Genomic DNA, 19,017 nt, shown 5'->3' on the forward strand with positions numbered 1-19,017 from the left:
CGTATCGACAAATGGAACAAAGGCATACAGTGGCCCCACGATATCTGTTGGCCACTTCTGGTCCCAATTCCCCAGGGCTGGATAGACTTGTCAGGATTGATGTTCCTTAGCAGCCAGAATGCCTCACTTCTTGTTGGGAGTGTCCTACCGAGTACTCGGTCCTCGATTATGCAGGTTTCGCCGGGGTGCACATCTTGTATGCGTTTCACTTCGTTGCTATTGCTCGTGTTGTGCTCCTCCGTTAAGCGACGCACCTCCCAATCACCCGATAGATGGCTTCCAAGTTCATGCCCTTCCACTGAAATAATAATCATGAGTGCAATTATAATCATACGTACGAAATGGACTGACCCACCAGACAATCTCCAACATTAGCCACCCAAAGATCTCGAGTAGGGACTCGAAGCAGGACGGCCGCCATACGTGCTCCACGGAAACACCGCAGCAGTGCCTTCAGAATATGCTTTCTGCGAAATGTCGAAGACAAAGCTTCTTCAGGTGGGACCTGAGACACGCTGTCCTTCAGCGTTTTGGCTAGCTCTTCGTCGAAAGCCGTAATGCCGCGTCGTAGCGCGAGTGATATTTCCCAAGACGCACAAGTGCGTCTGATCGCTTCAAGTTCTCGACGAATGCGTGCAGGGAGCTCATGTTGAGCATACGCAACGCAATCCTCCCCTCCATGACGTAATACTTGGTGTCAGCGAGACGCAGACCGGAAACCTGGGGAAGAATGGTCACCATCCATCACCATCGCCAGCATGTATTCGCCCGACTCCAACGTGAAAGTCTGGACCACAATGCGGTCTTCGTTTGTCTTCCTAGGATTCGAACAGGGCTGGAGGCTCCCAGAAGTGACTTTGACATGGGGGTAAGGCTGCTCATGTGTTTGCACGTTGGCCAACCCTCGCAGTCGTTCTGCCAGCATCACGGTATCCATTCGTTCCAGGTAGCGTTCCCACCGAGGTTCATCTTGTTGGCGCAAGATAAAACCCAAGTATTCAAGTTCAGCGTTGGTGAGCTGTGGTAACGGTAACTCTACATTCGTACTAGTATCAGACGCCATCATGGTCGTGTTGACATGACTGGTCTCCAGCCCTATCCCCTACTAGCCTATGGGACGGCATAGCCACCGAGTTCGAAGGACAATCACAGTAACTCTTGAAGGAGTGCAGATTGGAAGAAATCTCTTTCAAAAGCGCTATAAGGATATCAGGATGAACCGGCTAGCAAATTGAGACAATGGAGACCGTGAGAATAAAATTGGTGCAGAACTGAATAAGTGACGCGTCGACTATTCTTACATATCATTTCGAGCGGTGTTCATTGTCCATTGCAGTTCTTGGACTTCCCCACAGCCTGTCGTGCGGCTACAAAGTGTAATCAAAGCATATGTCGTATTGTTAGCACCAAGTATGGTCGGTGTACAGCTTCCCAGGCTCAAGTGTGGTGCGCAAAGGACTTCTTGTGCACAAAGGGCGCCAGGAGGAGAGGAGTGAACGGAAGCAAAGTGGGAGCCGGACCTCCACGTGTAACGACGTTTATCCGTTCCGACAAAGAAGAAATCGAAGGACGAGTTTTTGTCCTTTCTATCAGCGGCCACAGAAACTGGAAAGCTGTTTTCGACAATATCTACAACCTCCTTGCCACCATGGCGCAAACCTGGCTATGTATATTAAAGGGCAGGTCATTGCGATCTGTGGCCCTGTCTGTCCCCCCCCCAATATTCAAGCTCTTGAGTCGGCTTGTCACCATCATAGCTGCCGGCCAGCATCTAAACTTCGGAATCACTTCGTTGTCTCCTTTCCTTTGAATGACTTCCCATCTATTCACTCCATGGTCGCTCCAGGCCGAGCGATCTATCCTCAAAAGAACACTCCAAAGCGTCCGGGACGCGACACTTCACCCCTACAATCGCTTTTACATTTGCGCTGCCATACAGGAACGGATGCGCGACGTCGACGGAGATGAGCAAGTTGCGCGGGCAGGCCTGCCCCACTATGTTGACTACTACAGTCGTACCCGACCTTTCGCATACCGGTGATATCGCATACCCCCCAATTTGGAATGGGTTGAGCGGGTGACGGGCCCCGTCATTAGGGGGCCCACTAGTGAATATGCATAACCCCCTGATTTCGCATTTGCATTACCAGCCTGACAGTATCTTCATATAGATATGCAAGTCCGGGGCGGTCTGGAGTAAGATTTTCATAAATAAAAATAAGGCCATTTCAGCTCGATTTTGGTAATAATGACTGATGTTTGGCGACACAAAGAGCCGACATGCCGTTTCCAGTCGGTATTAGCCACTCATAAGAGCTTTTTCTGGCTTCCCCCCCCCCCCCCTTCCGGAGACTATTTTTAGCTGTTATGTCCGACATGTTTTGCTTCCGAGGACCCCTCCGATCGCATTACCCCCCATTTCGAATGGGTTCCGGTCATGACGAAGCCCATACGAGATCTGGGGTACGACTGTTTTTTGACGATGCAAAGGATAACGGTAATACGCGCAGTCTCTGGAAGACCCTCACAAGCCAAAATCTCAAAGAAAGAGTGAGCCAATCCTGAATCCATTGCGTCATGTCTGATCATTGATTTAGCGGCTCGATTTCTTTCTTAGAGCCGTGAAGATTCTGCAGAACGATGTGGACAAGAAGAGAAAGCCCATGGACTGGCGTAAGCTGCTCCTGAAGAAACGCAGGGAAGTGCCAGATTGGCAAGAAATTCTCCAACGATATGGCATTTTATCACCACTTGTTCTTTGCATGGGTGGGATTCATGTGCCTGGCGTTCCTGCACGTATGGTTCCGCAAAGTCTGCGTATTCGAATGGCTTGGTTCCCCCCTCATATCTACTCCCTGCGAGCTGCTCTCCCTCAGCTCTCCATATATTGGGAAACCATCCGGACGAGCTTTCCCTTGGGCGAGATCGATAGATCCGGCACGATTCGAGGCGACTTAACACTTGCCGATCTGTTCATCACATATATCAACGGAATTGAAGACTGCAAAAATTGCTACGACAATCTTGTGCCTCATCGAAAACACATGCTGCTTCCTTTCGCTGATGTGTGCGAATGTGAACGGTATAAATCCCTTCACTGGTTGCTTGGGATGGAACAACCGAAGAAATATAGCAGCCACCCACTTACACCCGAACCATCACCATCGCCGAGGCTATTAGTTCATTCCCGGCCGAGTTCTTGTTCTCCCTCTCCTCAACCCACCGGCCTTACTACTGTTCGTCGGAAGCGGTGGTAGTCACCATTCTGTATTAGGACGGGGCATGCTTCACGAAGGATACGACAGACAATTAATGAACAATAGGATGAACGGCCTATCGCGGTTTAGCCTATGTATGAATTTATCATTTGTATCACGACCCACTGTCACTAGTAAAGATTGTACTCTATTGCTGAATAAACTTCAAGTAAAATGTGTGCCCCCATTCATAGGTCGAAAATTGTGTGAGCACGTGACTTGGTCTGCACAATTTTATTTCGGACTGACGCGTCGCATGTCTTTCGGTCGTCCCTTCAAGCTTGTATCTCCCTCCGTATGTCTTCTTGTACTTTCTACATTTGGCCTTACATCTTTGAGAAGACCGTCCTGAAGATCCCGCTCTCTTCTCTTCAAAACACGCGCCCAGCACTCTCCTTGCCTAATGCGATGTATATATGTGCAGGTATCTAACTGGAGCGGCTGGATACAAGGGACGATATCAAGAGCAGTTTTCAACACGATCAACTCTGATGCATCTCTCTCACATGGATCCATATTGATTCGATCGAGGAGAGAACACCAAACGCCAGTATCCGAAGAGAAACTGACGCTTGCAACGAGTGGAGAACGTGGAAAGGGTTAGCCACTCGTCGGGATTGTCAAACACAAGTGGCTACGCCCGTTTTCAGAATGTCCAAGATTTCCTCTTCCCTATTGTTTTCTTGGAAGAAATGGCGGATGAGCTTCAAATGATTCTGGACTGGTTCAAGCTCGTCTTTGAGGCCGATGGATTGCTATGTACCTAGTGCACACTAATCACTGCTCATGGCCCTTCTTGCTCCCCTCGTTCCAGCATTGATCGGAAGAAGAATAGATGGGGTGTCCGAACTACATGTGCCTCGGAGCGTTTGCTTGCGCGAAACCTGGAATCTCAGCCTCAATTACACTCGTCCTCTCGACGATCAGGACCAAGTATCTGGAGAGCTTGTTCTTTTCATGACCCTTCCTTCCGACTCATATCTTGACGATGTTGCCCCATTTGCTCACTGGGATATGGTCACCTTATTGGAGCAGTATTATTGGTCACTGGCAAATGCGCTGGAGCAAGACAGCCATCATCCCCGGTCGTGAGTGCGGAATATGCTGCTGTAGCCTAGCCTGGGCCTCCAGACAAGGTACAAATCATCGAACAGACCGCGACTTCTGAAGACGTTAGACAGTCACTTAGCATGCACCCCTCTTGCCATACTAAGCACATGCATTCCTGGTCCAATCTCGCATGACATACGGACAGACAGATGCTATCTATCTTCGATTCAAGTCTTGATAATAGCATCCATGACGTCACGTCTGTGGCAGCAACGCTTCATTCTGATAGCGCCTCTTCGCGCTCTCTTTCCCAACCCGTTCCTTGCCGTGACTATTCTGTTACACCAAGCCCTTCCTCACATGGACAACCCGTCATACGGAGTGTTGGAGTTTCTCTTCTTTCCCAATAGCTGTTGTTGAGGTGTTTCCGTGGAGCCTGCGTGATGATAGTGCTTATCAGACCCTCCACTCGAGATCTTTGGGTGGCGAACCTGGGGGATTGCTTGGTGGGTCAGTCTACCTAAACATTGTTTGTGGTAGGATCTCGATTGCTGATACTACTACAGTGGAAGGTCATGAGAACGTAGAAGATCCATCAGGCAGCTGGATTGTACGTCGGTTGACGGAAGAGCACAACACGAGCAATAAGGATGAATTGCAACGGATTCAGGATGAACATCCGGGCGAGCAATGCATTTTTGATGAGCTAGTCATGGACAGGATCCGTCCAACAAGAAGTGAGACTATATTTCTATTCACCCAACGCTAATGCTAACTGATCTATCCAGCTGTGGGCAATTGGGATCAAAAGTGGCCGGCAGACATGGTGGCACGTTTATACCCCTTCCTTCCCTTCATTGGCGATGGAATGCCACGAGCTCGAAAGCACCTTCTGAACATCAGCCTCACTCCCCCATATCAGAGCTCCGTGGCAGACGTGAAGCACGAGAAGCTTCCGAGCGGCAGAGTGGTGTTGATTGTCGCGAGCGATGGCCTACCGGATAACTGCGCTCGATTGACCCTCGATCCCCACCCGGATGTGGAGAGACGGAATCAAGAGATGATTGAAAGCTGGGTGCGGTCTGCGAACAGAAAACCGCTGGAAGGGCTAGAAGATGTGGAAGTGACAGCGGCTGAGCGGATTATACGGGATGTGTTAGGCGGTAGGGAGGAAAGGAAGGTGATGATCAATCTGACCGACTGGTTTCACGTGAATATATGGGACGATATGACAGTGGTAGCGATCGAACTGTCTTTGCCTGAATAAATTCCACCTCAGTTCTAGTAATCTGATGCAGGTTATCGTTAGATTTCGTCAATCACTTTCGAACAGAGTCTAACTACTCGACATGAAAAGTACCACCGAAACGAACGGCTCTCGGTGACATCCTTTCTTTGGGAACAAAGAGGGTGAATTAACTGGCGAGGCTGTCGTGGCCCTGAAGAACGAAGCGGAGATAGGGATGTAGACCTCTTTTATCCAATCTGGAGCGTACATTCCACCGGTGATGCGAAAAGTGGTTGTCAGAGAGAACATTTTTGATGCATGGGAATGTTTGCTGTATTCCCACTGTATCCCTACATATCATTGCACTGTTACGTTATACCAATTTCCTTCAGGGTGACTAGATGCTTCATAGTATGGCAAGTCCGCCCAGGCTCACTGCGCAACAATGCGTACACTCTAAATTCCGAACAGGCCCTCAACGATGGTCAATTTTACTTCACACTCTTCCAGAGGAAAACCTTGCAGACATCTATTATCGCGGATTATCGTTTAGGACGATACCCTGTAACATTATTAAACAACTCGTCGTTGACGTGGCATTACACTGTCACATCGTCAGAGGCATTAGACGTGAAAAACCCGAACAAGATAAACATAAAGCGGAGTGCAACTGCAACCTCAACAGTCTACACAGTCTCCTTGGTCTCGCCGTTTGTGACGGCGGGCTGGAGTACAACGCCATCCTGGACGACGACAGGTGCAACATCCCGGATGAAGCCTTCCTGGTTCTCGTTCGAGAGCTCCTCAAGGGTGAAGTTGGTGGTTTCGGGAATGAGCATAGTGGAGAAAAGACCTGTGAGCATGAAGAAGGCGAAGAGTTCAAGGATGTGGCCGATCCAGTAGTTGGTGCCGCCGATGTTACGGAGCCAGGCGAAGCCGACCTGGGATACGATGGCGCCGAGCTTGCCTGAGGCAGCGGAGATACCGTGGCCGGTAGACCTGTAGCGGGTGGGGAAGACCTCTCCGGGCATGATGAAGGTAGTCGTGTTGGGGCCGAAATTCTGGAAGAAGTTGGCAAGGCAGTAGAGGAACACGAACGCGCTCTTGGCCGCGTGGGTGGTCTGCATGGCCCAGTAGCCGAAACCCATGCAGACGAAGATAACGGTGAGCATAGCAAAGCCCATGAGCTGAACGGGCTTGCGACCCCAAGAGTCAACCACGAGGAAAGTCGCCCAGTAACCAGGGATGAGACCACCGACGGCAAGAATGATGTTGCCTGACCACGACGTCAGAAATCTTTCATTCGAAGGATCGAAAGAGTCAGCTTACCGACGGAAACATTGTACAGATTATCGTAGATCTTCTGTTGAGGGGTTGAGGCAGTGGAAGAGCCGAAGCCGATGGCGCTCAGCACAATGGAAGAGTTGAGACCGAGACCGTAGAAGGCAATATCGAGCGCGAACCAAGAGTATGCCGTGCCGAGAAGGATCTTGCCGTTCTTCCACTGGGAGAAATAGGCGATGAAGTCGCGACGGCTGGCCTTGGGGGCCTGGGCGCGCTGGACAATTGCATCGGGGTTGTACTCATAGGTGCCCGTGGCCATGAAGTTCTCGACATCGGTGGTGGCCTGCTGGACGTTACGCTCAACATCCATGGTGTAACGGGGAGTCTCGGGGATGGTGAGACGGAAGTAGAGGGCGATAACACCGGGAACGCAGCCGAGACCGATGAGGAGACGCCAGCAATAGTCGACGTGGTCAGGCTGGTTGGGCGGATCGGCGAGAATCTGGTTCTTGTATGCAACAACGACAACGGTGGCAACGATGGCAGCGGCGAAATTACCGAAACCCTGCATGGCGAACACGGCAGCCATCATGCGGCCACGGATACGAGTTGCAGCGAATTCAGAAGTGATAATGGCAGAGAGCGGGTAGTCCCCACCAATGCCGACACCGGTGATGAAACGCCAGACAATGAGAGCACCGATAACGTTGACCGCAGGGCCATCACCGCAAAGAGCCTGTGCAAAGGTACCGCCGATGACTGCAACAAAATCAGTTTACGAGATGTAAAATGAAGGAAAGAAAGCTTACTGATCATGAGTTCGATACCGTACATCCGCTTCCGTCCAACCATATCAGCGAGCCATCCGAAGAGAAGCTGGCCGACGAAAGTGCCGATAGGAGTGGCAACCTTAACACCGAGATCCTGATTGACAGTCAGGGCACCGCCGTTGTTGTAGACATAACCCAGCATGGTCGAGGCAATGGAGATGGCGAAGATGTCGTAAGCGTCTAAAAAAAGAACACACGGGCATCAGAATGTGCAAGATTGGACGCAGGGGCTGTGTTTAGGCGCTCACCAGTGAAGAAACCGGCACCAGCGACAAGGACGGCCTTTAGATGGAAGAAGGAGAACTTGGCATTGTCGATCTCCGCGAGGGCAGCCCGACGACGGAGGTCGAGGTTGGTGATGTGGTTCAGCTCATCGAAGTTGGCAGTCTTAGGATCAAACTCTTTATTTGGGTCCATTTTAGTGGATGAATGGCAAGTGTTGGGGGGAACTCGAGTACGAGAGTGAGTTCTGTCGGAAAGGGCCGATGAGAGAGGGCGTCCAGGCGAGAGGGAGAAGCTGGTTTAAGTATTGCTGAGGCAACCCCATTCTGTCCCTTCCGGAAAAGTTGATGTCCGCCTCCTTCCCCACCCGAAATCCACTCGCGTACGCCCCTTGTGTGCCTCGCGCCCCTCAGATTTCCTGATGAATCCGGGCGGTGTGTGGGAGGGAGATTGGAGCCAACATGGCTTGAAAAACTTGCGGGACATTCGAGGCTCTCGGTGTGTGTGAGATAGTTTGCGTAAGCAGTGTGCCATATGGAAGCATGTGGACCTCTCTATGTCCCGGTCGCCGCAGCTGCTCCGCCCAGAACGCCAGAGGAGTCGACTGCGAGGCAGGCGGATATTTTTCCACATGGTTGACAATTTCCTTTCTGGTCCAGATTCCACCAATCATAGCAGGAAGCGTTGGGCACGTTCGCAACGTGGACCCTAAGTCGTCTCTACACCGCTTCCGTTTGAGTGTAAATGCCGAGACGCGGAACCCGTGAAACCCTTCTTCCCTCATGCAACACACACCCGGAAACACAAAGCAGCCACACACCTCTCTCATCATTCCATCTTGTCACTCATACCTCACTGCCTAGTCCTCATTCCTTTGGCAAGAAACTTCTTATTTCGGGTTCCCTAGATGATTTCGCCAAGAACGAGCAAGTTGCCCTGTCCACACACGACAACTACTGGTATTTCACCCTCTGCTTGTACATGCATCTTCAGACCGAGGTCGGCTAGCCAAAGCACGTACCGCATGCAATATTGTACAGTCCAAGACACCGTACATTCAGTTTTTCCGCTGCGACACCCGCCATGGATCGCTCCACCCGCCCAACATAGGAGAATTGGCAACGCCACTAAGAAGCAATGCCCGTTCCGCCAAGAGAATGAATGATGGCATTCTCAATTCAATATGACTTCACGTGGCTTTGCCAAGCTTATACTTGCTCGCGCGACAAAGGGGCGCTTAACGGAGTCTTTTTTCGATTGCTTATTTGACTTCGCACGTTTGTCGGTCGGTCAGTGCCTGTCCAACTTAATCTCATCAAATGCCCCGCATCATCGGATTGCTTTCCGCCGGGTGCGCTGACTTTTCGCTCGTGCGCCAGACCGGTGAGTGCACACTACTCTTTAATTGTCCTTCGTGTTTGGGTACTTGGGAGTGCAATGCTCGGGCATCGGTGAACTCGATCGACGTACCAACTCGTTCGCAACGTACGATCTAGTCTTGTCAATGTGTCCAAGCTGGTGCCATAGTGTTCCATTTGTACTAGCACTCGGACATCCGGTGTGGCTTAGCGGATCAATGACTGGCAAGGAGGCTTCTTTATGACATTGTCATCCCGGATTCCGTATTTGCCCCGCCATCCCGTCATAAGCGACTTCTACGAACCCGACGGGAAAGGCGAGCACAATTTAGGAGGCGGTCGGATTTCAAACGTTCGTGTTTGTCGTCTATTTCCAGAGGTTGGGCTTGGCCCCGTGACGGTTGGATCATACTGCTCGAGGGCAACAACCCTGCATCGCAGGGTCTGCCTCCTTCTCACTGTCGAAAGTGGACGTTTCCCAACGGGTCGGACTTCGTGGATTGGAACAAGTCTGCGACAATCGCTGCCAGAACCTGCGAACGGCCGATAACGCTGCTGTCAGCGGAGGATCGGGGCCCGGCGGAGACACTCGTCGCATACATCAAAGTTGATAACCTCCCTTAAAATGCACGAGTAGAGTGCCTGGAATCACCCACATGCACCACGACCCTCGCCATGATTTGCATACGCACTGATCCTTTCTGGTTGGCGGTGTCCTGGTGTGCCATATGGTGCATTTCTTGGCACACGAGCAAGGATTACTCATTTCCCCTCAGGGCCTCCCACCACGCGTCACGGCCCGTCTTATGTTGGTAGCCCGTCCGCTTGGCAAGATATCCGCCGGTGAGATCAACACACGGTACTCTTCGCGGTTCTCTGCCGGCGCTTAGCCCCGACGGACATCCTCCGACGGCTAATCGGTACCCCGTCGGGTTCACGTTGGTGGCCGCCATCAGAAGCTTCTGCGACGGGGCGGTATTCGAAGGTCGGCCATGCAGCTCTGAATTCCGTTCCTCCTCCACTTCATGCTAGTCCGCACACTCTGGAAAGGCCAAGCTTTCAGGAACAAGAGGACGCATGTGGTAAAGGGTCCTCGTGATGTCTTGGACATTGTGAGTGCGTCATACCCAAGTTGCTTTCTATGACTTGACGTGTTTCATACCCGTGACTGGTATCACCGTTCAACAATGGAATTCATAAGTCGCACGTTGGCTAAGACCGTACGAGCGTTTCGAATGTGTGGGCAGACCGCCAAGCACGAAGGGTAAGGGACAATATATGGAGTTTGCAAGCAAAGACATACATATCACGTTCTAAGTCAAACATGGCAACCCCCCTGTAACATGGAATTGATCTCAACATCCAATGATGATGCAACCTATCAAGCACTTCCATCGTCAATCGGGGTGACTGACGGTGAGATTCATCATCCGGTGCAATAGAGGGCTCAACAGAGACCCTTGCTCGATATATCGTTGTCGTGTCGCAAGTCGATCGTATTATACAACTCGCACGTTGGTCTCCAACACGCTTTGCTTTTGTTTGTTGTTGAACAACCAAGGCCTGTAGTTACAAGACGCGATGAGCGCTAAAGGGGTCGCGTGCCAGAGCTACATAAAGAGGCTCTGAGTGGCTGTGCGCGCAGCAACCGCATGGGAAGATCTGGGAAGATCGAGGTGCAGATCGCAAGTTCTCCTGACGACACCTCCCTACTCATCACCACTGTCCATTGATATCTGCCTCGTTTGCAATGGGTGCAGCACTATCTGTAATCCCCATCGTGGGGCCCCTAAGCACTATTGCGACATCTGCTCTAGCAGGTGTTGCATTCTGCTGCACATCGACAGCGGCCTCGATGTTCTGCAAGTCATGTAACTGCAACTCGTCAATCGCAACCCGTGTTGGCTTTGCTGTGAGTTCTCGTGCAAGAGGGTAACACAACCAAGGTAGCTGACTCATCTCTCTAGTTGATATTCTGTCTCAATTCGATACTGGCATGGATTATGAAGACCGATTTTATGATCCGGCTTATCGAGAAGTGGAGCTATGACTACATTAAGATGGAATGCAAAGAGGGCAAATGTTACGGAGTGCTCGCTGTGCGTATTCACAAGGCGTTGTACTGAAAGAAGAGCTCATATAATCTGCAGGTACATCGAATTTGCTTCGCGCTGTCGCTGTTCCACTTCATTTTGGGTGCGCTGCTGATCGGCGTGAACAACACTCGCGACAAGCGTTCTGCGATTCAGAACGGGTTTGTCAAGTCATCGAATGATCAGAGACCGAACTGACGTAATTTAGGTTCTGGGGACCCAAAGTTCTCCTCTGGATCCTTCTCATCGTGGCGTCTTTCTTCATTCCCAATGAGTTCTTCATGTTTTGGGGCAACTGGGTCGCTATGATAGGAGCCAGCATCTTCATCATTATTGGACTCGTTCTGCTGGTCGACTTTGCCCATTCTTGGTCCGAGATGTGTCTGGAGAAATGGGAAGCATCCGACTCCAATCTGTGGCAATTTGTCCTCGTTGGTTCGACTGCTGGCCTGTATTCCGCGGCCATTGCGCTGACGGGGATAATGTATGCTTGGTTCGCCAGTTCCGGATGCACCCTCAACCGCTTCTTCATCTCGTTCAACTTGGCGCTCCTCATTATCATCACTATCATCAGCATACATCCCGCCGTTCAGGAGGCGAATCCCCGGTCCGGTCTTGCACAATCCGCCATGATTGCCGCATACTGCACCTACCTCGTCACTTCCGCCGTTGGGAATCACAATGATGGCACTTGCAACCCATGGGGTGGTGGAGCAGCGACTACACGCACCACCACAGTTATTCTCGGTGCTGTCTTCACGTTCCTCGCCATTGCCTATTCCACTTCGAGGGCCGCCACACAGAGTAAGGCTCTTATTGGAAAGGGGAGGAAGGGCTACGATTCCATGGATGGCTACACTGCTGTCCCAACTGCTGATGGCCAACATATTCTCACCTCGCAGCCCAGTCGTAGGGATACGCCCCGGTACCAGGCACTTTTGGCTGCAGTCGAAGCTGGCTCCATTCCTGCTTCGGCTCTCGACGAAGACGACGACCAGGATTTGGAAGACGATGAACCCTCGGGTGAGGAAAGAGACGATGAGAGGAGCAGCACGAAGTATAATGTACGCCCAGCCTTATTTCACGTCCTGGCTTGGTGCTGACTTTTCCTAGTATTCTTGGTTCCACGTCATCTTCATTATGGGCTGTATGTATGTCGCTATGTTACTGACAGACTGGTACGTTCACGTTTCGATTGGATTGGCCTGATATTCAATCATTTTCGCAGGAATGTCGTGCACGATTCTGGAGTGGGTGATAATCCTGTTTACATCGGCCGCTCCGAGACCGCGATGTGGATGCGCATTGTATCGTCATGGATATCTTACGCACTCTACGTTTGGACTCTCGTTGCACCAATGGTGTTCCCTGGAAGGTTCGAGGATTTCTGAGTCGGTTTATTGTATATGATTGCAATGTGCATCTGTACCAATAATATGCATACAATACAGGACCTACTCTAGTACAGCCGTTAGGCACTTGCCGCCACGCCGGCTGCTACAGCAGCGGCAGCAGCAACTGGTGCTGTCACAGGAGATTCTAGCACAGCCTGAGTAACTTCGGCTAGCGGACCGTCTGATGAAGACGTCGAAGCTGTCACAGCTTCCGTAGCTTTCTCTTCATTCGAGACCTTCGCCTTCTTTCGCTTCTTCAGCAACCCAGCAACGACAGCGCTCTTGACGCTGTCGACAATCTCCTCGGACTGCTTCAAGTATTCGATATCGTCAAATCGGTGTTTCTTGCCAGCGACGACAGATGTGTCTTCAAGCTTGGATGATTCAGCATTGCCGGGTGTCCCACCGAGCTCGCGCTCAAGCTTCTCGAGCTTCGCTTTCTGAGCTTCCTTAGCTGCCTTTTGCCGTAACGGCTCAGACTCGAGATATTCCGCCATCCTGAGTTTCGGGTTAGCACATTCTATGAGATTAAGGCAATGAGGGTGGTCACTTCTTTGCTTCCTTGATCGTGCTCAGTCTCCTTCCAGATAAGTCTCGACAGCTGTCCTTGTTATCGGTCTTCTGGCTGCTCATACGGCCACCAGCAGCACGCAGCTGAGACCCAAAGCCTCCTTTTCCACCAAGAATCCTCGGAGTCACACGCAGCCGTACATAAGAAGATCCGGAGGCAAGTGCGGAGATGCATGTGTCGACAACGGGAAGAGGAACACCAGAGACAAGAGAATACTGAAGGTTTTCGGCGCCAGGGATGCGAGAAGCAACGTGGGTCGAAATATCAGCGACCAGGGTGTCATTAGGAAGAGCGATGTTGAAAGTATTGTAGGGAGGAAAGGCGGAGAAAATTATGTTGGTGGACATGATGACTTTGCTTTTGGTGGTCGAGGAGCAGTGAGAGTTGGTAGCAAGTGGCGGTGCACATTGAGCGCTTGAATTGAAGGCGTCTGACCAACGCTACGCCACTCTTTACGGAAGCATTTGGGTGACGCGTCGTCGGATATCCAAAAGTCCAGCGATGTTAGGTGAAAGCATTCACGCATACATCGACCATACTCCTCTTTGCTAAATTGACATGGTTCGTCTACCCTTGACCATCTGTAGATAAAGGCTCTGATATTATATCTAGGGTAATGCTGCATCTGGACTCAACCCAGCTGGTGGGAACAAGGATGGTCAGAATAAGGACGCGAAGGACAAGGTGTGCATAACAGGGCTTGGTCAGTGAACGTCTACTCAAATCTTGAGTAGAAACCTCAGCCAAAGAAATGGGAACCTCCGTTGCCCACTCGCGTTGGCAAGAAGAAGAAGCGCGGTCCCGATGCAGCCACCAAGCTGCCTGCTGTCTACCCCACTACACGCTGTCGCTTGAAACTACTCAAGATGGAGCGAATCAAGGACTACCTGTTGCTGGAGGAAGAATTTGTGCAGAGCCAGGAGAGAATGAAGCCGAGCGTGATGGAGGACAAGAATGAGGAGGAGCGGACCCGAGTTGATGACTTGCGTGGTTCTCCTATGGGCGTTGGCTCGCTTGAGGAAATCATCGATGACGACCATGCCATCATCAGCACAGCGAGTGGCCCCGAATACTACGTCTCAATTATGAGTTTCGTGGACAAGGATTTGTTGGAGCCCGGTTGCTCCGTTTTGCTCCACCACAAGACAAGTGCGGTCATTGGTGTACTCCAGGACGACACTGATCCGATGGTCAACGTGATGAAACTGGACAAGGCACCGACAGAGAGTTATGCGGATGTTGGAGGGTTGGATAACCAGATTCAAGAGATCAAGGTATATTTTATGGTGCTTATCATGTTGACAAAGCAATCGCTCATTCCCGTTTCAGGAATCCGTTGAATTACCACTGACCCACCCCGAACTATACGAAGAGATGGGTATCAAGCCGCCAAAAGGTGTCATCTTGTACGGCGTCCCGGGCACCGGCAAGACCCTTCTAGCGAAAGCTGTTGCCAATCAAACTTCTGCCACCTTCCTGCGTGTCGTCGGTTCCGAACTCATCCAAAAGTACCTTGGTGATGGGCCTAAGCTCGTCCGCGAACTCTTCCGCGTCGCCGAAGAACACGCGCCATCTATCGTATTCATCGACGAAATCGACGCTATTGGTACCAAGCGATACGATAGTACTTCCGGGGGCGAGCGCGAGATCCAGCGTACGATGTTAGAACTGCTTAACCAACTCGACGGCTTCGACACCCGTGGAGACGTCAAAGTCATCATGGCGACGAACAAGATCGAGTCGCTTGATCCTGCGCTCATTCGTCCTGGTCGGATAGACCGAAAGATCGAGTTCCCCTTGCCTGACCTCAAGACCAAGCTGCGTATCTTCAAGCTGCATACAAGCCGCATGAGCCTCTCGGACGACGTGGATCTCGAAGAGTTCGTAACAGCGAAGGATGAGATGAGCGGTGCCGATATCAAGGCCGTCTGCACAGAAGCTGGTCTGTTGGCGTTGCGGGAGCGGAGAATGCGGGTGACAAAACAGGACTTCACAACTGCGCGGGAGAAGGTGCTATATCGGAAAAATGAAGGCACCCCAGAGGGTCTCTATCTGTGATTGCCCACACTCTCATGTAACACTAGATCGCGTCAGTATAATTCATTATACAGGCATACTATTATGGAAGGAGATGGTAAGGATCACGTGAGATTGGTCTCTAAGGAGACGAGAGACAACCCTCAAGAATACCAACAGCCAGGAATCAGAGACGTCTATGACATACCTTGATCTTACCACCGTGTGCCCGTGTGAGTGAATGAGACGCGGTCACAGATCGTTTCGTTGCTGGCCAAAAAATTGGGTATGTGTGTAGCAATCCCCGTGCAGAGACCGGGGATACTGTTTGATGATTTAGACAGAAGGCTCGGGGAAAGCCAGTTCGATTGCTATGACGGTCAAGTCGTCCCGTAATAGGCGCAGTCGGTCAGTTACGTTCACCAGTACCTTTCTCTCATCCCTGCCACCCAGTGTATCGCGTATTATTCGCTCAGCGGCTGTCACTTCTGCATCTTCTAGTCCTTCTAGGGGTTCTCTGTTGACAGAGCGTACCCAGCTTTCGATCATGTCTTGCCTGCTCTCGTCGGCATCCGTATGTTGATCGGGATTCAATCGAGCATAGTTGGCCGGAAGACCATCGCTGGCAACAATCAACACCACTCTGCCTCCTGGCAGCTTCTCGTGCCTGACATCTGCGATGGAAATCTGATACGGAGGAGAGAGACTGTTTGCGAGAAGGCGATCCCGAGCGGGTGGTGTTTCGGGACGAACAAAGGGAACGAAGGCATAGAGCGGTCCCACAACCTCTTTCTGCCACTTTTGGTCCCAATTACCCAAAGCTAAATTAAGCCGTCAGCAAAGGGGCACCATGAATGAATACTAGACCTTACTTCTCGTTGGAAGTGTTTTACCGAGCACCCGATCTTCGATGATACACTCCTCACCAGGGTGTTCATTCTTTATGCGCTTCACTTCGTTGCCATTGCTCGTGTTGTGATCTTCAGTTAATTGGCGGACCTGCCATCCACCGGAAGGGTCCCCTCCGCGTTTATGACCTTCGACTGAAACAAAATTAGTAATACAGTTCCAATCTCAGGGGCAACTTACCCACTAGACAATCCCCAAAGTTCGCAACCCAAAGGTCCTGAGTTGAGACTCGAACCAGAACCACTGCCACGCACGCTCCACGGAAACACCGCAGGAGACGCTTCAGAACATCTTCTTGGGAAAACATGGTGGACAAGGTTTCTTGAGGTGGGACCTTGGATACTGCCTTCTTCAGCGCCTGGGCTAACTGCTCGTCGAAAACTGTAATGCCGCGCTGTAATGCTCTTGATATTTCATCGCACTTGGATATGGTTCCGATCGCTTCTAACTCCCGACGAATCCGTACAGGAAGTGTTTTCTGGGCATATGATGCACATTCTTTCCCGCCGTGTCCTAATACCCGGCGTCAGCGGGTCCGGGTTGAAAGCCGTACATGGTGCTTACCATCAATCACCATTGCCAACAGATACTCCCCCGACTCCATGGTGTACGTCTGAACTGTCAGACGATCTTCACTTCTCCTCCAAGGCTGCAAACTCCCTGAACTGCTCTTGACGTCGGAAAACCGGTGCTCATGTCTTTGCACATTGGCCAACCGTCCTATGCGCTCCCCTAGTCTCAACCCCAGTTGTCGACCCGGTAACTCGTCTTCATCGACACCCAAGTCGAAGCCTAAGCATCTAAGTTCGGCGCTGCTGAGGTGCGGTAAGGCCGTCTGTAGCTTCTTCCTAACTGTGACCGACATGGTCGTTGTACTCAGGAGGGATGGTTGCCGAGCATCCCGGCGCCGAGCATCGCCGATGCGCCGACTTGGGCGGGTTACATAAGCGGATCGCTGGTTGTCTTGTGGGACGACTTGCAAACCCTTACAATGTCAATAAAATAATGGGGTCATCATATTTAATAAGCATCAAGTACCTGGAATGTGCGGCGGTTAACAGAAGAGCACAACATGAGTAATAGCAATGAGGTCAAACGCATCCAAGATGAGCACCCAGGCGAAGCGTGCATTATCGAGGATCAGATCCTCGGCAAGACACTTGTGACCAGGAGTGAGGTTTCACGTCCATCTGCGGTGTGCTGACACTGATAATCCTCGTCAGCATTGGGTGATTGGGACCAGAAGTGGCCGAAAGGGATGGTGGGACGGCTCTATCCCTTCCTTCCCTTTGTTAGCAACAAAGTGCCACTGATTCGAAAGCGACTCCTCACGAACAGCATCTCTCCTCCTTATCAGACGGCCCGCGCAGATGTCACACATGAGAAACTGTCCGGAGGTCGAGTAATCGTGATCGTTGCGAGCGATGGGCTGCCGGACAACTCCGCTCGTTTGACTCTCGATCAACATCCGGATGTGGAGAAGCGGAAGCAAGACATGATCCAAAGCTGGGTACGGTCTGCCAGCAGGAAACCGCTCGAAGGGCTAGAGGCTGAGCGAATCATGCGCGATGTTTTAGGTGGCACGGACGAAAGGAAAGTATTGATGAACATAACCGATTGGTTCCAACTCTCGATATGGGACGATCTGACCCTGATAGTGATCGACTTGTCTTTCCCCGAAGAAAGAAGCGACTGAGATCGTTTGAGTATCTCTGGGACAAGAGACACGAAATCATTGGGAAATTGCCAGCCCTTGCTCCCGGTTCTCCAGGACGACTTGGCGACGAACTACGAAGATGCACATGGAATCGGAAAACATCTTCAGCTACACTGGGTGTAGCAGGGATCCGAGACATCACAGGAAACATCACAAGAGACGGCGTGTTCCTGCCTACATGCAACTTTTCACATATTCGCTGGCGGCTGGCGACCCAGTGTATACATAGATGATTGTAGATGACTAGATAGCAAATGGCACTTTGAGACCTGTTCTAGTGTCGATAAGCTTATTAAGGACGAAGCAATATGAGCGTATGTGCGAAGTGTAGATCCGATAACACCGGAGGTCTGTAATGAGGGGAATATAGTATAAGCAGTCCATTGCTGAACAAGTAAGATAAGTTGCCCTAAGGAAGGAAGGGCAACGAAGTGGGTATCACAGCAAACAAAGAGAGGTCCCTTTCCTAATAGGAGGTTCGGCTCCATTACAACCATGTCGTCCTCCACCACCAAAGATCCGCAGATAACATTTCCACATCTTACCAGTGCTGAAGTGAAGTACCTGTGCTTGACGTCAAATGCAAAGGAATGGGAAGTCAAAGATCGGTACTTGGAACCTGTGGGTGGAGTGAGGCTGGCAGAATGACTGCGAAAAATGGCAAATGTGCAAACACACGAGCATCCGTTTCCTGGTGTTAGCATCAGTTCAGGGAGTTTGCAGCCTTGGGGTTTAAACCAAGATCGCCTGGTGGTCCAAATCAAGTCTGGCGAGTACTTGCTGGCGATGGTGATCGATGGCAAGCCCCATTCCGCTGGTGTTTGATCTGGCGTTTGCTTACATCCGAGAACAGGGCACGGGGGTAAACATTGTGCAGAGAGTGCACAGCATAGTATTCCGCGTTGCATTCTCCGGGAGGTGAAAAGGGTTGAAGCTGGTTGTCCAATCTCGCAAATATCAAGCGCATTGCAACGCGGTATCAAAGCGTTTGATGACGGGCTAGCTCGAGGGCTGCAGGATGTCGTGTCCAGCATTCCGTCTGGAAAAGCATTGTCCGACACGTTTTTTCCAAGGAAGGCCTCTCGACC

General features: G+C 51.2%; 7 protein-coding genes across 7 annotated transcripts; 4 read left to right on the top strand and 3 right to left on the bottom strand.

Annotated features, from left to right (window-relative positions):
• Nucleotides 1-2,437: 2,437 nt before the first annotated feature.
• Nucleotides 2,438-5,574, top strand: DACRYDRAFT_104626 (uncharacterized protein; the record flags this gene model as incomplete). The annotated part of the gene is made up of 4 exons (XM_040767961.1): nt 2,438-2,550; nt 2,618-3,075; nt 4,874-5,044; nt 5,096-5,574. 4 exons carry the CDS (start codon nt 2,438-2,440, stop codon nt 5,572-5,574), a joined length of 1,221 nt encoding a protein of 406 aa, XP_040631644.1.
• A 482-nt stretch (nt 5,575-6,056) lies between these two features.
• DACRYDRAFT_75645 (MFS general substrate transporter) lies at nt 6,057-8,090 on the bottom strand. Its single transcript, XM_040776149.1, has 4 exons — nt 7,898-8,090; nt 7,629-7,829; nt 6,865-7,578; nt 6,057-6,811 (listed from the first exon to the last, which is right to left on the bottom strand). Exons 1-4 carry the CDS (start codon nt 8,064-8,066, stop codon nt 6,222-6,224), a joined length of 1,674 nt encoding a protein of 557 aa, XP_040631645.1. The 5' UTR covers nt 8,067-8,090; the 3' UTR covers nt 6,057-6,221.
• A 2,880-nt stretch (nt 8,091-10,970) lies between these two features.
• Nucleotides 10,971-12,751, top strand: DACRYDRAFT_20387 (TMS membrane protein). The gene is made up of 6 exons (XM_040771917.1): nt 10,971-11,141; nt 11,197-11,328; nt 11,380-11,483; nt 11,531-12,386; nt 12,436-12,500; nt 12,551-12,751. The coding sequence occupies exons 1-6, from the start codon at nt 10,980-10,982 to the stop codon at nt 12,711-12,713; spliced, it is 1,482 nt and encodes a 493-aa protein (XP_040631646.1). The 5' UTR covers nt 10,971-10,979; the 3' UTR covers nt 12,714-12,751.
• Nucleotides 12,740-13,634, bottom strand: DACRYDRAFT_93191 (uncharacterized protein; the record flags this gene model as incomplete). The annotated part of the gene is made up of 2 exons (XM_040777133.1): nt 12,740-13,214; nt 13,267-13,634. The coding sequence occupies 2 exons, from the start codon at nt 13,632-13,634 to the stop codon at nt 12,794-12,796; spliced, it is 789 nt and encodes a 262-aa protein (XP_040631647.1). The 3' UTR covers nt 12,740-12,793.
• Nucleotides 13,635-13,845: 211 nt separating this feature from the next.
• Nucleotides 13,846-15,345, top strand: DACRYDRAFT_87007 (26S proteasome subunit P45; the record flags this gene model as incomplete). Its single annotated transcript, XM_040776794.1, has 4 exons — nt 13,846-13,848; nt 13,900-13,971; nt 14,022-14,561; nt 14,617-15,345. 4 exons carry the CDS (start codon nt 13,846-13,848, stop codon nt 15,343-15,345), a joined length of 1,344 nt encoding a protein of 447 aa, XP_040631648.1.
• A 193-nt stretch (nt 15,346-15,538) lies between these two features.
• DACRYDRAFT_20388 (protein serine/threonine phosphatase 2C) lies at nt 15,539-17,080 on the bottom strand (the record flags this gene model as incomplete). The annotated part of the gene is made up of 4 exons (XM_040771918.1): nt 15,539-16,124; nt 16,176-16,346; nt 16,393-16,725; nt 16,777-17,080. The coding sequence occupies 4 exons, from the start codon at nt 17,075-17,077 to the stop codon at nt 15,640-15,642; spliced, it is 1,290 nt and encodes a 429-aa protein (XP_040631649.1). The 3' UTR covers nt 15,539-15,639.
• A 204-nt stretch (nt 17,081-17,284) lies between these two features.
• DACRYDRAFT_114088 (uncharacterized protein) lies at nt 17,285-18,171 on the top strand (the record flags this gene model as incomplete). The annotated part of the gene is made up of 2 exons (XM_040769755.1): nt 17,285-17,384; nt 17,436-18,171. The coding sequence occupies 2 exons, from the start codon at nt 17,285-17,287 to the stop codon at nt 17,906-17,908; spliced, it is 573 nt and encodes a 190-aa protein (XP_040631650.1). The 3' UTR covers nt 17,909-18,171.
• Nucleotides 18,172-19,017: the final 846 nt, after the last annotated feature.

Source organism: Dacryopinax primogenitus, assembly GCF_000292625.1.
Source record: "Dacryopinax primogenitus strain DJM-731 SS1 chromosome Unknown DACRYscaffold_3, whole genome shotgun sequence".
Taxonomy (NCBI): domain Eukaryota; kingdom Fungi; phylum Basidiomycota; class Dacrymycetes; order Dacrymycetales; family Dacrymycetaceae; genus Dacryopinax; species Dacryopinax primogenitus.

Excerpts from the sequence above, each read along its gene's own strand:
- DACRYDRAFT_75645 (XM_040776149.1), bottom strand. The coding sequence starts at position 8,066 with ATGGACCCAAATAAAGAGTTTGATCCTAAGACTGCCAACTTCGATGAG. Across the intron at positions 7,579-7,628 it reads CGGTATCGAACTCATGATCA|TCATCGGCGGTACCTTTGCA; the intron begins GTAAGCTTTCTT and ends ATTTTGTTGCAG. Across the intron at positions 6,812-6,864 it reads TCTGTACAATGTTTCCGTCG|GCAACATCATTCTTGCCGTC; the intron begins GTAAGCTGACTC and ends CGTCGTGGTCAG.
- DACRYDRAFT_20387 (XM_040771917.1), top strand. The coding sequence starts at position 10,980 with ATGGGTGCAGCACTATCTGTAATCCCCATCGTGGGGCCCCTAAGCACT. Across the intron at positions 11,329-11,379 it reads AATGTTACGGAGTGCTCGCT|GTACATCGAATTTGCTTCGC; the intron begins GTGCGTATTCAC and ends TATAATCTGCAG. Across the intron at positions 12,387-12,435 it reads GGAGCAGCACGAAGTATAAT|TATTCTTGGTTCCACGTCAT; the intron begins GTACGCCCAGCC and ends GACTTTTCCTAG.